The sequence below is a fragment of the Gymnoscopelus microlampas genome, assembly GCF_963454915.1.
Source record: "Gymnoscopelus microlampas genome assembly, chromosome: 19".
Lineage (NCBI taxonomy): Eukaryota > Metazoa > Chordata > Actinopteri > Myctophiformes > Myctophidae > Gymnoscopelus > Gymnoscopelus microlampas.
Genome location: NC_139956.1, coordinates 21,508,906 through 21,524,878, shown reverse-complemented (window position 1 = coordinate 21,524,878; position 15,973 = coordinate 21,508,906). Strand labels below are relative to the sequence as shown.

The window sequence follows — 15,973 nt, the reverse complement described above, 5'->3', positions numbered from 1 at the left end:
GAATACACAGGACCACAATGGAAACAAACTTTTTGTGTTATCCTTTTAGCATTATTGTATAATTGTAACTCTGTACTATTTTTGCAAACTGTTAATAAAGAATTCAATCAATCAATCCATCATAATATACATTTGGAAAGCTTGGTTTCTGTTTACTGTTAGACTAGTGCTCATATCAGGTCTGGAGCCCGCCTACTGTATCCGGTCATTTCTTTCCACAAACAAATCCTAAAAAAGAGACTGTTTCCGTATCCGCACTAACCCGGATGTGCAAACGAAAGTGAATCGATCCCAGTCGCAGCGGCAGTCGTCTCTTATAAAAAAAGAACTACAGATTCAGTGGTGGAAGAAAAAAAAAAGTACAAAAATGTTGTAGGCCTACTTAAGTAAAAGTATCAATACTGCAATATAGAAATACTCTGTTACAAGTAAAAGTACGGAATTCAAAATGTACTAAATGTAAAAAAGAAAAAAAGAAAAAGGAACTACAAACTACACTGCCAGTGCGTAACGACGTCAGAAAACAGCGCCGGAAGAGCTAACAACAGCGCGCTGCTAGCAGCATCCTGCTAGCCCCACTATGTTTTGAAAAGGGAGAATCGAGTGTCTGCTTCTTCACTGTGTTGCTCTATATTAAATGGTGGACGGGGCTGTTCTCCTGGTGTCCAGACGTCTGTTCGCTTGGTCCGCGCGCCGCTGCTGATCGGTGTCTCCTCGCCACCATCACCATGGTGGAGGATGATGGTGTAAACCTCCAGACCACCACCAGCGGCCATGGAGGAGAGCTGCTGCACCCGGACGACAGCTACGGCTTGTGCTGGATGTCGGTGGTGTCCTGCCTGCTGCTCGCCTGCTCCTACGTGGGGAGCCTGTACGTGTGGAAGAGCGACCTGCCGAGGTACGTCTGGCTAAAATGTTACAATATTATACATTATGTAACTAAGCAGACATCAGGGGCATTATGACATTTTGTAACTCAGTGGTTCTCAAACTTTTTCATGTCAAGGACCCCCAAATTGACACTTATTAGCCCGCGGACCCCCATTTGAAAAGATAAGCCAGGGACCCCCATAAGAGAAGATTTTTACGGCTCTAGCAGTGATTCTCAACCATTTTAATTTCAGTGTTTCCCCCAGTTTGACATGCAGCATTAGGCTACTGACCCCCAAATGGCATTTATATCTCTGGGACCCCAATTCATATTGTAAAATCAATGTTAATGTAACTTTGAGAGTGTACAAATGAAACCAAATGGATCCGTTAGGGTCCATTTGGTTTCATTTGTACACTCAGATTTACAGTCCCATAAGGGTCCATTTGGTTCCTATCCATCATTTAGCTGGGGACCCCCTGGAACCCCCTCAAGTACCCCTGGGGGTCCCCGGACCCCACTTTGAGAACCAATGATGTAACTAACTAACTGATGTAACAAGACATCAGGGGCATTATGAAATGATGTAAGTAATAGTAGGATGTACTTAGCCCTGGATCAAGACTGTCATAGATGTATTTCATAGAGACTTTTACTTTCGTATATAAAAATACATCTACAATAGTCTTGATCCAAGGCTAATGAATAATGATGTACAGGTTCTCAAACTTTTTCACTTCAAGGACCCCCAAATTGATAAATATTTTGCCGCGGACCCCCATCTGAAAATGTGTTGTGACAGGGACCCCCAGAAGCAAAGATTTGTGTTAGAAATGTTCACTAATGTGCAAGATTTTTGAAAAATAGCAGATCTACAAGCTCATAGCGTGGCGCTATGAGCTTGTAGATTTGCTATTTTTGAATATCCAAAGTATTTCAAATAATTGTAGTAGAAGTAAAAGTACTGACAATCGTAAAGTAAAAGTACCTGCAAATTGTACTTAAGTACAGTACTTGTACTTAATTACTTTCCACCACTGCAGAGAGTGAGGTTCCAAACGGTACCATACCGTTTGGAACGGTGGTCAAGCAAACATACTGTTTGCTTGACCACATTTGTTAATATCTTACACTGATTTCAACTAGCCCTTCATGCTCTGGACTTGGACATAATTGTCATAAATCTGGCTTGCTGTTTGCTGGTCAGCTTGACCATTGTGATCCAAGTCAAGTACTTGGTTCTTTCAAGTAGCCACTGCTTGTGGCAGGTAGACGTTTCCCCCTGCTGCTTCTGTGCCTCTGTGATAATGGAGGCCTTTAATAATTATATACACACACACTATAATTAGCTCCATCTCTCTCTCTGACTTTCCCCCTGTTTCTCTTTCACAAGGGATCACCCAACAGTAATAAAGAGGCGCTTCACAAGTGTCCTGATTGTATCGGCCCTGTCACCCATCTTCGTTTGGACATGGAGAGAAGTCAGTGGTGTGCGGGTGAGTCTCTGGTTAACCCATTAACCCCCGAGGCAGATTCTACAAAATATCTTCAAAATTTGTTTTTTTGAAAAAAACGTATGTTGCTATATCAGTGGTTTTCAAACTTTTTCATGTCAAGGACCCCCAAAATGATATGTATTTGGCTGCGGACCCCTATCTTAAAATATTTTGTTCCAGGTACCACCAAAAGCAAAGATTACATTTATTTTTAAATGTCAGCTTTAAGCACAGATTTTCAAGATTTTTCAAAAATCTTCAAGCTCATAGCGCGTGCCGCAGTTGTATGTTCTCTATGTTTTTGTCATGTTGTTGCTGTGGCGTATTTGTATGTGGTATTACGGATAGAAATGAGCTTATAGCTAAATCCGGCATATTTACATGATGATATGTTTACTGATTGAAATGTTCATTAAAGGAGAATGTCAAAAAAAAATCTCCATGAATTGAAGACTTCATGGGGTGTGTAATTGATAGAAAATATGTACTTTTTTGCGTGAACTACTCCTTTACAGTTTCTCAAAACAATAACGGCTTTCTCAAAACTACACACACAAAACTGCAAACCTCACACATTAATGCTAAACCTTACACTCCCTTTGCAAGATGACTCTTTGCCATCAAATCTTTTAACTGTTCACAAAATGGAACTCGTGTTTTCATTTGGTACACACAGCCATATTTTCAAATGACACACACATACCATTCATTGAGTACACACAACTAAGCATGTGCTGCACACTACCAAACACTTACAGCACACTGCAGGGAAAAATTGAAAACACAATCATAGAAATGGAACACACCATATGAATGACATTGACAATTTCTTTTGTAAAATGACTCGGTGTAGGCCTACTTTTTTCATAGTGAAACATAAAACAAAACACAAATATGCAGCCAAAAAAGTTTTATTTCTCTACATGATTTAGGCATCATGCCTCCGGTTCATGTCTGGCCAGAGGGCCATCCACATCATAGGCAATGTTCTCCCTGTCCAAGCAGCGTTGGAAGAAACGCCTCGAGTGGCGCATGAAGCCCTGACAGACCTCAACAGTGACTAGGGCTGCAATCGATTTTCACGATTTTTGTATAATGACATTTTTCGATTTTGAATTGGAAAAAAACATATTTTACTAATCGAGAATCGTTTGTTTTGAAAAAATTGGAAAAGAATCGGAATCGTGACCCCAACAATCGGAATCGAATCGAATCGTGAGATAGCAGAAGATTCACACCCTAACAGTGATGTCGCCACAAGCCTCCTCCATGGCCTGGAGAAGTGGGACCCAGCTCTGTGGGTTCTGTTCATTTACCTTCCACCTCCAAGCTCAAAAGAACTCCTCAATGGGATTCAGGAAAGGAGAATAAGGTCGAAGGTACAGGACGGAAAAATGTGGGTGGTCCTGGAAGCACTCACGCACTGGAGCAGCCCCGGTGGTGCAAATTGCTCACCAGACCTGAATGTTTAGAGATTTGACTATTTGTGTGTTGTAGGTTGATGCTTTGAGATTTTATGTGAGAAGTGTGTGCAACAACTGAACATGTGTGTAGTGTTTGGACAACAAGGTGTGTTGTAGATTGATGCTTTGAGATTTTATGTGAGAAGTGTGTGCAACAACTGAACATTGTGTGTAGTGTTTGGACAACAAGGTGATGATGTAATTGACATCAGAGTGTAAAGAAGGAAAGTCAGAGACTAATGCAGATAAGGGAGTGTGAAGTAGTGCCAAATTTGGTGGAGCGTTTAGTACATGAAGTTAAGGTTGTGAAAATTGTGCCGAATTTTCGCTTTTTGTGTGTTAACAATTGTGAAAAACTGTAATGTGCACCGTCCCGGAAACAAATAAAGTAAATGGAAAATGGCATGGTGCGTTCCAACAATTCAAAGAACACGAGGCAGTGTGGTCAGATAATTGTCGGAAAACCACAGGTCAATTGGTCTGATCAAGAGACAATGGTCTGTGTTGAGTACAATGAGTTCTTTGAAGGACAGGGAGTAAATAGTGCTCATGTTGTATTGTGGTCTGCTCTCGCGATTGACGATTTGATTGTGTTTTTGGCATTGAGCACCGTACAGTAAATAAAAAAATCATCTCTGTTTGGCTATTAGGCCTTGTAAACAGAAATGACACAGGGCAGATATGACAAATAACTTAATGAAATCACTGACAAATTTAATCATTTTATACTTATTTATATTTATTTATATTATTATAAAATAAAGTGTAAATAGACAATCTACAAACTCGCAACGGACTGTGACGCATTGTGAGCGTGTAGATCTGCTATTTCTTTAAAATGTTTGTAAATGATTATGATGATTATGCAAAATAATTGTAATTATCTCAAATATTTGTATTGTAATGTAACAATCACCTTTGACAGGCATATCAGGCACTCAGGTCTGTGCATCATGTTATACAAATGAAAATACTCCTTGCATTCAAGCCACCACGGAGGGAGTATAAATGATAGAAAAAAGTACATTTTTCAGGTGAAGTAATCCTTTAGGAACCAGTGCTCTATCACATAAGGATTTATCTGCTGATCGGTGTCTGCATGTGCTGATTGAACACACATACACTGGTTTTTCTGTTGTGATACATAAACATGCATGTGTGTCCTCTATATTAGGCCAGCCCCTCGTTGTGGGAACTGATGGGGATCCGTTTTGAGGGCCTCATCCCTGCCATCGTGCTGCCCCTGCTGCTCACCATGGTAACGCACACATCAACACCATCATCTTAAGTGAATTATGATAGACTTGTGATAGTGGCTGCATTAGGGATGGGCGTTTGGGCCTTTAAAAACATATAATTAACTTTTTTCCCTCAGCATATACAGCTGGGTTTGTTAAAAAAAAAGTTTATGCTTTTGCTATGTTTGTTACCTTGACAAATTTAGAAATGTTCTGAAACTTTTCACCTAACTACTCAAAATAAAGATGCAATTATTTCAAATAATTGCGATTAGAAGATTATGTAATAACTGACAGGCCTATGCAGAGCCAGTGCACCACACAAGCCTTGGACACAGCAACTCTTATCATGTAGTACTGCTGACATAAGTACTTGAACGCAGTGAACAAACCCAACCGTCTTATTACAAACAGATCCTCTAAAGGCGAACATCGTCCAGATCAAATTAAAGGTCATCTGTCTTTCTGGGAATCATTTCCACTGCCTTGTGGTTTCCTGGATGTGTCTTTATGAGCTTTGTCAGCTACAGTTTCGGAGCAATGACTTTGTTTCTTTTAAAAGCCAAGCCATTAAAAATTAGAGTGAAACGTAACAGGGCTTTATATGTAGAATACATGGCTTATTTTGAAGTTAATATTTATAGATTTTGTGGCAGCCAGTAATATTTGTTATTGTTTTACATACGTTGTATAAATCCAAAAGGATACATTTTACCGTTAATATTGCACCTCTGTACCAAGTAGGGTGGTTCAACCGCCTCTACCAGTGGCACATTTTGGCACCCAGCTGTGGAATAAAGAGAAGCATCCGCCCCATAGTTAGAGAACCAAGCACTTCTGGAACTATTGTAATTCATGTGTTAAATCCAGTATAAGAACTGCTGACTTTCAAAAACAGATCATCATTGGTTTAAAATGATGAAAAGTTCAGCGGTTAGAATACAACTATAATTTTGTGCTACGATTATATTGTAGCACAGTTCAGCTTCTGCACTGCTTACTGTCTCTCATTGAATAGGATGTTTGTGTCTGGTTTCTCCTTTTTGGTGCTCCAGGTGCTGTTTCTGGGCCCTGTTATCCAGCTGGCCATGGACTGTCCCTGGAGTTTCATGGATGGCATACGCGTGGCCTTTGGTAAGACTGACAACATGTCGGATCCCATTTATGTTAATTACCGTAATTTTCGCACTATAAGCCGCACCTGAATATAAGCCGCAGCAGCTGAATCGAATGATTTGTACATATATAAGCCGCACTGGACTATAAGCCGCGGGTGTAAAATCCCTAGATTTAGGAGGTCCCCTAGTGGCCGTTAGCTATAAAAATCCATAGATAAGCCGCACCGTTATATAAGCCGCAGGGTCGAAAAATGGGGAAAAAGTCGCGGCTTATAGTCCGAAATTTACGGTAAACTGTTTTATGCACATAGGACTGAAATTATTTTTGATTTACTCAGGATTCTTAGTTGCAGCCCTCCCACATAATATGCTTGTCTTAACTCTGAACACTTTGTACCGCATGCTTGAAGTGATATTGTACTTTGGTAGAACCTTGGGTTCTGTAGTTGTTACTAGCCATGAGATACAGTAAGTCCATATTGTCGGTCATCTTTATCAGTTGCTCCTGAGCAAGAGGGGAGTTACTTACGAAAGTAAACTTTCAAGTTCATGTTATATTTCCCACTGAATTTGAAATAAAATCCAGTCAGTAGTTTATGTCAGGAATTGCTGAGACGTTACAGACTCTGTAATGAAGAAAATGTTGCATTTTGCAAATATTGTTAAATGGGCAGATTTGTTTAAAAAAAAGAAATGTATATGTGTGTGTGTGTGTGTATGTGTGTGTGTGTGTATATATATATATATATATATATATATATATATATATATATACTGTACTACTAAAGTTCAACATTGGTCTAATAGTGCTGAGCAGAGCCTGCAGGATATTATCTGTGCTACACGATGTCCCAGAACAATTTGCTGAGTGCTGTCAAAGGTAGCCTAAAATAGCGCTTAGTGTGTTAATATGGATGGCACTGCAAATCTGGGCATATCGTATCACACTGATGTACATTCTGTAATGAAGCATCCGAACCACAAGTAAAGCCTGTACAGGTGGCTGGCCTTGTCCTCTCTTACACCCTGAGAGAGGAGTGGAGTGAACACAGTGGTTTTTAATGTCACGCCAGTGAGAGCAACCTCCCCTTTGCACACCTTCCCACACTGCTGATTCTCGTGGGAGTCTCCCTATTTTTAACGCTTTCTCCCGCTGTGCTCCTGATGAGTAATTTCTCCCGTTAATCTCCTGATTTTATGCGCAATGCATGTGCAGACAATCCTGCCTGGCATGCGTCGCTTGTCATCATGTTGCTGAAAAGTGAAAATGGATTAAACGGTTCCCAAGAAATATGCTTCTAAATGTTAGTCTCTTGCTGCAATACCTTCCCCTTTCTAAGTTTTAGTTCATGTTCTTAATGTTAGTATCCACGCACGCACGCACACAATGTTTACAGTACATTTTATATGTTGACTTTTGAACACCGATTTGTACATTTTTTTTATGTTGTTGGGGCATTTAGCAATACCCCAGAAAATCGACCTCTTTTTCACAGCCTAATGTTGGCACAGGTATGCCTTGGTCATGGTGGCAAAGAAAGAATGCCACTTCACCTCCTTCACCTGGTGTTTCCCCCAATGAGCCATCTTGTTCCTGTGTTCTCCTGCAGACCCGTGGTTCTGGATGCTGTGTTTCAGTGACATGCGCTGGCTCAGAAACCAGGTGGTTGCTCCGCTGACAGAAGAGCTGGTGTTCAGGGCGTGCATGCTGCCCATGCTCGTGCCTTGTACCAGCCCGTCCACCGCCATATTCACCTGCCCGCTCTTCTTCGGAGTGGGTGAGTCAGTTTCCCGCAGCTTTCACGTCTGATGGGCTAAACCTGCTGTTTTCTAAAGGAATGTAACATTACTAATGAAGGAATCTTTTGTCATCGCATCATTACTGTGCATTAACTATGTTGACTGGGGTCCCCCAGGGGTCTATCCTTTGCCCCCTCTTAAAATAATCTTTTTGATAAATCATAAACCAAATGGGACTGAAACTGTTGAAAGGTCATTTGAATGATGCAAGCAATTGACTGTAAGCTACAGGAGTCACGTTCATTGAATTTATTCTACTTGTAGTAAGTAGTCTTGGGAGCCAACGGTTCCTGAGACATGTGGCCCATAGATCAGCAGCTTAGAAGCAATCATTGCTATAATGTGTTAGTTCAGTAAAAGGAGTCCCTCCCCTCCTATCTCTTCAGCTCTTTAGGGAACAGAAAATACAGTTTTTAGGTCGGGATATCAATTTCGTTCAATCAGGAGTGAGATCTCATACAGGATAAGCTTGTTCCCAGCCTTTTCTCATCTCACAAGAAAAGCCTGGTGAAGCACTGCGGCAGAAAGTGTCTATAGGGTCAGGGTGGGTCTTACGTTGTATGTACTTCGTCCGTAAGCTGTCTTTTTCAACCAATCTCAACGGGAATGTAAACAGATCTACGCAGGAACAACTTGACACCTCCAGTAGCCCTTCTTATCCAGTATAAGATAAACAAGTGCAATTGGAAGTGTGGAGTTCTCTCCTGATTGGATAAAATTGATATCCCGACCTGAAAATGTATTTCTGTTTACTAATGAGCTGGAGAGACGGGGGACCCAGTGTCACTGAACAAACACTCTACAGCAATGATTGCTAAGACTACTATGATTATTATTTATCACTTACAACTCCTTAATTAGTTGTAATCCCCTCTTTAGTTTAAGACATAGGTTAAAATCCCACATTTCCCACATTTACTATAGGATAGTACATTTATTAGTATATGTGCATTCTATACTGTGATACTAGAAATTGAGTTAGTTCACATGTTGCTGTGTATGTACACGGTATCCAGTTTTGCTGTTCAATGAATGGACTGATGGTGCTGATGTTCTGATAATGATGATGTATTTGCAGCCCATTTTCACCATGTCATTGAGCTCCTGCGCTTCAGACAGGGGACTGTGTCAGGAATCTTTCTCTCGGCTGGTAAGAATTTCTACATGCGTGTTATCCAACAATACATGTTAACTGTCAGTCTGAATAGTCCATTACCACCAGCCAAACAGCCACATACCTTCACTGTCAACGTTCAGAGCACCGTTTAGCAACACCACCCTTGCATCCAACAAAGCATTATTCTGATCGACAGTCTCACTGGCTTTGAAATATCATTGCTGAAATTTGTGCTGGTTTAGCATTTTCCTTGCAGAACACAGGCTCAGAACACATCATGGATTAGCGTTTATTTGAGGTTGTCCTTTCTGACCACAGATAGAAAGATGATCTAAATTTGCTCCTTAACATTCACTTTGGCAAACAGATTATTATTATTATTTATTTTTTTCTTCCACCCAAACGGTAGAAAGGAGTTTATATTAACATAAATGTCTTGTGTGCCCCAGTGTTCCAGTTCTCCTACACAGCAGTCTTTGGAGCCTATACAGCCTTCATCTTCATCAGAACAGGTGAGGGCTTCGAGCAGCTTTTGGAATCTTTTGAAATTGTCTATTTATTCAGAGAGAGTAGATATTTCTTGAAGCTCCAGGGCTCAAAGGAGGCTTTTACCTTTTTATTCTTAAGACATAAGAGCATGCACACACTCACAGATTTCTAAAGTTGTTTAATGCATGCAAGCATTGGGCAGAGAACTTCTTAAAGGCATTAATGACAATGCATTAAACAACCTTTGCACAGATCTGAGTAATAGATGCTGTTTTTAAGTTGGTATTAACCTATACTAAGACTCAAACTGGGTGTTTTTCTTTTTTTTAGTTCACAATTAGTTTTTCTCCAAAACTACACTAGGAGGAGGTTTTCAGTGATTGATCGCTTTCCATTATGATAAATTTACTAATAGATGACATAGATTTTGGTCATAAAATACTTTAGGTGTGTGTTTGCAGTGGCTCAAGACCAATAATTCTTTATTTGTACGCTAGAGTAATCTCAGAAAGAAAGTAAAAATGTCCACAGCCCCGCTCTTTAGAATTATTGATGAGCTCTGCAGTTGCAATTTTCTTTCGCGAGGCAGGTTATTACAGGTGCATATTAATATTCCCTAATAGATTCAGAGATTTTGTTTGTCACATACTCATCGTATGTGTAGTGAAATGTTGGTGTAGCAGATTCCGGCAAACTGTGATAACACTATACAACATAAAAACAAGGTATAATACAAATAAGGTAATAAAGGTTGTAACTACATGTAAGGTGCACAGTAGTAATACGTGATCAAAGTGTAGATAATTTAAGTAGTGCTAATGAGCAAAAAACAGCATCAATATACATAGACATTGGTGTAGTGAATGACCATAGACAGAATATAGACTATGCAGAATATAAATTATTGAATAAATTAGCGATTGAAGTTATACACACACACACACGCATGCACGCACGCACGCACGCACGCGTGCGCACACACACACACACACACAGCAGAAAGATGAACATTATATGCAGTGCATGCATAGTGCAAATACCGGTAGAAGTATTTACCGGTATTATGCAGTGAACTGTGACAGTTCTGTCTGAGCTACTAGTGTATAGGGCTGTCACGATTACAAATGTAAGTTGACGATTAATTGTCATACAAATAATTGCAAATAACGATTTAATTGTGTTTTTGGCATTTAAAATGAATATATGAATAAAAAATGTGTAAAAATCAGTTTGCCTTTTAGGCTTCATAATCAAAAATTGCACTGTGCACATATGACAAAAACTTGAATATACAAAGACATTATTGCCATATTTACAAATGTTATACAATTATTATTTTTTGAAATAGTGGAAATAGTAGATCTACAAGCTTACAACGTTTAATTTCATGAGCTTGTAGATCTACTATTTCTGGAAAATGTTTGAAAATGTATGAACATTTTTTCAACATGGAAACGATTATGCAAAAATAATTGCGATTATCTCTAATAATTGTGATTGGCTATTATGTAATAATTGTGACAGGCCTAGTAGTGTAGACACAATCCGAAATGTACAATTTGTGTGCAAGCAGAAACTAGAGGTCTGGGGCCTCTGGGAATTCTGGGTAGAGTAAGAACAGTATAGGAATTGACTTCTGTAAGAAAGTCACAGAGAACGGACAGTCTAAAGGTCTTATTCTGGGTTTTGCTTGTGTGTGACACTGATCTGGTATTGCATAAATACTACAGTAATGGTGTACGCGCACATAAAGGAAACAAAATCTGCGACTTACACTGAGCCAGACCACCCGAGTGTCTTGCCTCCGAGGGCAAAGTGGCCGCCGTGTGAATATGACCAATGATTGAGTCAGTATTATGTATACTGTGTGCATTTAAAATGTAGGTAACTTCTCCCTGTTTTATCAAATCAAACTTTATTTGTGAAGCACATTTAAAGCACATTTAAAGCAGCAAAAACGCAACGGAAAACATTACACAGATAAGACAAAGACAAACAGATTACACGTGTGTGTGTGTGTGTGTGTATGTGTGTGTGTCTCAGGTCACCTGGTGGGTCCTGTGCTGTGTCACTCGTTCTGCAACTACATGGGCTTCCCCGCCGTCAGCACGGCCATGGAGCACCAACACCGCTTTACCGTCCTCTCATGCTACCTGCTGGGCGTCGTCCTCTTCTTCCTCTTCCTCTTCCCGCTCACTGACCCCACCTACTACGGCCTGCCCACACCCGTCTGCACCCTGTCGTCCTCCCACTCGTCCCTCTGTGTCTCCTGAAGACCCTCGGCACCTCCCGACGGTGACATGCCACCCCCGCTGGCTGGCCTCCCCATCCGTCCGGACCCAGCACAATCTCATCTCCACCCGACACCGTCTGACAACGGAGGGTTCGGAACCGGACGGAAGGGGGGGGGGGGGGGGGCACGTTAAGTGGGAGTTCAGGGCACGTGCAGGCGGGAGGGGTTAGGTTGGGTCGCTTCAGGGTGTGAACCGACACCCTTGGTGTGTTGCTGTCTCAGGCAGTGGTGGTGGTGGTGGTGGGGGGGGGGGGGGAGTGGATCTGATATCCCTCACAACCAGGGTGACCCTCAGTACGTCAATATGTGGTCTTAGCGTAGACTCAACCAAGAGGTAGCGTTACCCGGTCCCTGACGCCAGGCATTTGCGGTTGCGGAGAATGGCTTTGCTGATTCAAGTCAAGAGTTGTTTTTTTTTATATAGAAAGGCATATAGATGTTAATTATATAGACTGTGATTAAGGTTATCTATCTGCATGTTTCGGTGCTGGTGGTGTTTGTGGGTTTGTTGGTGTTGGGAGGGGATGAGGGAGGGTCGCTTCTCTTTAAGCGGGAGTCTTTATTACTTTGTTACCTTCAGTTGTTTTCAGGATCTCTCTCGCTTTTTTCCCCTCCAATCTAATTATGACAACCGTGATGCCAGTCCATTGGCACGGGTACCAACAACCACACTCGTATTATGAATTCAATCCTCTGTGGCTCATTTTCTACTTCCATCTCTCCATTCCAGACAACCCTGCCTGTAGGAGCTTGTAATGTCAAAACCAACAGCACCCTGCAGTGGCTCTTGTGCTTTACTATGCCCGTTCTGTAGTCTTTTCTGGTTAGACTATGGGGGCAAAAAAGGCATTACTTCAAATCGTCTCTGTCGGGTGGAACCCTCATATGTCCAAAACTGTTACTTTTCAGGATTCATATTCAAAAGTAGCAGATCTGCAAGCTCAAAACGGATCGCATCGCGAGCTTGCGGATCTGCTGCTTTTGATACTTTTGTGTGACGCTGTAGTATGACCAAGTAAGGCATTAATTTATGAAAAAACCCAAAAAGTAAAAATGTGGACATAAGAGGTTTCTGCCCGACAGCAACGAAATGCCTATGGTGCTCCATTCTACTTAGTGTTTTTTTGCTGGGGCTGCACAATATTGATTAAACATCATTCTGCGATATTTTTGCCAAATGTTTGGTTTGCGATATAAACTGTGCTTCAAACAGTTTCTGCCACACCATTTCATTCTCGGTGCTCAGCAAAACCTCGGCGAGGAGGTGGGGGCATAAAATAAAACATTTTGTTCCCATAATATAACTTAATCTCGACGCCTGAGAAATCACCAGTACGCTTTATTTAAAACGTTTTTTTTTTCTGTCTCTCACAGCCTCTTGAAAGATTTGCATCAGTTCATATTGTAATTTGTTTCGGTACTTTTGCGATTAATTGTACAGCCCTAGTTTTTCCTTTTAATTTCTATATATTTATTGAGGAAAGAACCTTAAAACAAGGTGCCACGACTGCACTGTGTCCATTCTTTTTAAAGGGGGTGGGAAACTTCTTTAACACTCAGGTGTCGTTTATGGAGGCTGGACATTTCGAACCACTACTTTGCATGCTGCTACATACTGTATGTACTTGCAATACAGGAAAGTCCACATAGTTGGGGCAAGCCATGCCACTTTTAATCATATACCCCCACAAATGCACTCTAAAAAATCCAGTTATATTTAAAAACAGGATTTGTAAATATATTTCACATTGAATACCTACTTCACCCGCATTGCACTATGTATGCATACCGGAAGATCTTGTATAACTTAGAAGCACTGACACGTTCATCCTCTAGAGGAGCTTTTAGGGTGCATTGTTATTTTCAGGGGAAATTCGTGTTTTTTTTCTCTTTCTTTTTTTTCTGTAGAGTTTAAATTCTTCACTTTGACCTACAGAGCTCATAGCGAGACCATCCGGTGATTATGCGTTGAATGTATCCGAACAGGGTGCAATGATAGAGCAATCTGGTTAGCTGCACTTTTCATATGGCCATAGCCCACTGCACCTGTTGAGACGGGTGCTTATAAGAACCAGAACAGAACTCTACTGAATAAGCTACGTGTGTACTGTGAAGAATGAGTCACTTGGATCTTGAGCAATAATTTATGAGGAGAGAAGGGTTAAACGGACCAAATCAGGAACTAATTATTGAATAGGCTCTATGCACAGCAGCCATTTTGGAGAAAAATTGGGCCTCTTCTGACTTCCTAAACAGGTGTTACCAATGATACTAATGAAGGCTCTGTTCCATTCTGGTCAAACAGAGTCAGGGTGCTGATATTGTACATGTTGGCTCACTAGAAATACTAGTGGGTCTCAAAGTGTGGTCCAGGGACCCTCATGGTTCCTTGAGAGGGTGTAACTCTGAGATTGTACAAATGGAACCAAATGGACCCTCCCGGGTCCATTTGGTTCCATTTGTACACTCTCAGAGTTATGGGGGTCCTTGAAATTAAAAAGTTTGAGAACCACTGTGCTACACTAAATGGAACAGAGCCTTCATTAGTGTCATTGGTAACACCTGTGAAGGAAGCGAGGAAGGGGCCCAATTTCTGTCCAATATGGCTGCTGTGCATAGAGCCTATTGAGGAACCAGATCGGTGTTGAAAATATATTGATGCCATTATTGAGCATTACAGAATCATGGTGGTATTTATTTGTGGATAATATGAGATGTGAGACAGGGTTTGCTTACTTCTTGAAAAATGACCGCTGGCTGGTAATGTCCACCTTGGCCCCCATTAGTAAAATAGCAGCCAGTCAGCTGAGTGAGATTTTGGGTTTGTTGTACCTGCCTGAAATGTCCACCAGAGGTTGCCAGAGTGCTTTGACAGAATTACCACTGTTGATTTCTCTCTCTCTCTCTCTCTCTCTGCACTCTGTTTAATGGCTGCTCTGACAAGTGTCATTTGTCACTGGAAAGAACAATTCACTCTTAACGTGTTTTCCCTTTAGTTTCTACCAGATTACGTCCCGTAAAGAGATTGATGCACAATACTTGGACCTTGAGTCATCATCAGCTACTCAGTATTCTTTCTTATCACATTGGCTCAGTCAGGAATAAATATTTATATTTTAGTCCTGCCCCCCCATAGTTTCCTTCACACCCTCCCCATTCTGTATGGATTTATTCTGTTGTGACAACTGCAGCTCCAAATAGCAAGCAAGGTCCCGACACCAATCCAAGGCGTTTTCCGATCGGGGTCGGATGTTGGCGAGGAAACGCGCGCCAAGTAGAAAAATATGGATTGAACCCCTAGGCGTTTTCATGCATCTAAATGAGCCAAAGTGCATAGACGAATGCTTTGCAGACTCCAGGCTTTGGCCCCTTAGGCCTCCACTTTAATGTGGGCGAATATTCACCCTTTATTTAGAATCTAGAGATGTTGGATGTGGTTGCTGCCCTGCTCACACATCCTGTCGGCCAGGTGATGGATTACCCTCGGTAGCTACAATCTGCACATATCTCCCCCACAAGCCAAGCTGTGTAAATTTCTCATCATCCGGTCTCAAGAGAGAGGAAGTTCAGAAATGCGTTTTTTATCAAAAATGCTCGCATCCTCTGATCAGCCTGCCCAAATCATCCACACATCTTATTTTGTGCATCGCTGACTTGTCCCATTATCATTGCTGTGGGCCTGCATCTATTGCCAGCCTCTTTGAGTGTAATTTATACCTCGCCGTACGGCAGTGTCGCTCGTGACACGATGAAGTAGAAATTAGGCTTTAAGCTTATGCACCAGCTGCCAGACCCCCACAACCCCCCACCGAAGAGAAAGAAATGCAGTTCACTGTTTTTCCTCCAGAAATGTATTTTTTTGTCCAAGAATAACACATCTATGTTTGCTCTTGAGTAGGTGCATAATCCATAATGTGCAATATGCACCCAAGTACAGCCTCGACCGAGACGCGCAAATCTATTTTTGCTAAGCGTTACGCACAGCTAGCATCTCTGCTATTTTAATATACGACGCCAGAGGAATGATAATATATATGAAAATTTTGTTTTTTCATTTTCAAGTCTAGAATAATGTAAAGTAGGACGGC

General features: G+C 41.2%; 1 protein-coding gene across 2 annotated transcripts; it reads left to right on the top strand.

The window, feature by feature from the left end:
• The first annotated feature begins 541 nt into the window (after positions 1–541).
• Positions 542–12,099, top strand: rce1a (Ras converting CAAX endopeptidase 1a). 2 transcript variants are annotated; one of them, XM_084043517.1, is made up of 8 exons: positions 542–898; positions 2,279–2,367; positions 5,005–5,088; positions 6,124–6,202; positions 7,797–7,964; positions 9,065–9,136; positions 9,553–9,615; positions 11,636–12,099. In XM_084043517.1, exons 1-8 carry the CDS (start codon positions 775–777, stop codon positions 11,863–11,865), a joined length of 909 nt encoding a protein of 302 aa, XP_083899643.1. In that variant the 5' UTR covers positions 542–774; the 3' UTR covers positions 11,866–12,099. The 2 variants fall into 2 exon arrangements, with proteins under 2 accessions (XP_083899643.1, XP_083899642.1); XM_084043516.1 differs by having other exon boundaries at positions 2,265–2,367.
• The last annotated feature ends 3,874 nt before the right edge of the window (positions 12,100–15,973 follow it).

Excerpts from the sequence above, each read along its gene's own strand:
- rce1a (XM_084043516.1), top strand. The coding sequence starts at position 729 with ATGGTGGAGGATGATGGTGTAAACCTCCAGACCACCACCAGCGGCCAT. Across the intron at positions 5,089-6,123 it reads TGCCCCTGCTGCTCACCATG|GTGCTGTTTCTGGGCCCTGT; the intron begins GTAACGCACACA and ends TTGGTGCTCCAG. Across the intron at positions 9,137-9,552 it reads AGGAATCTTTCTCTCGGCTG|TGTTCCAGTTCTCCTACACA; the intron begins GTAAGAATTTCT and ends TGTGTGCCCCAG.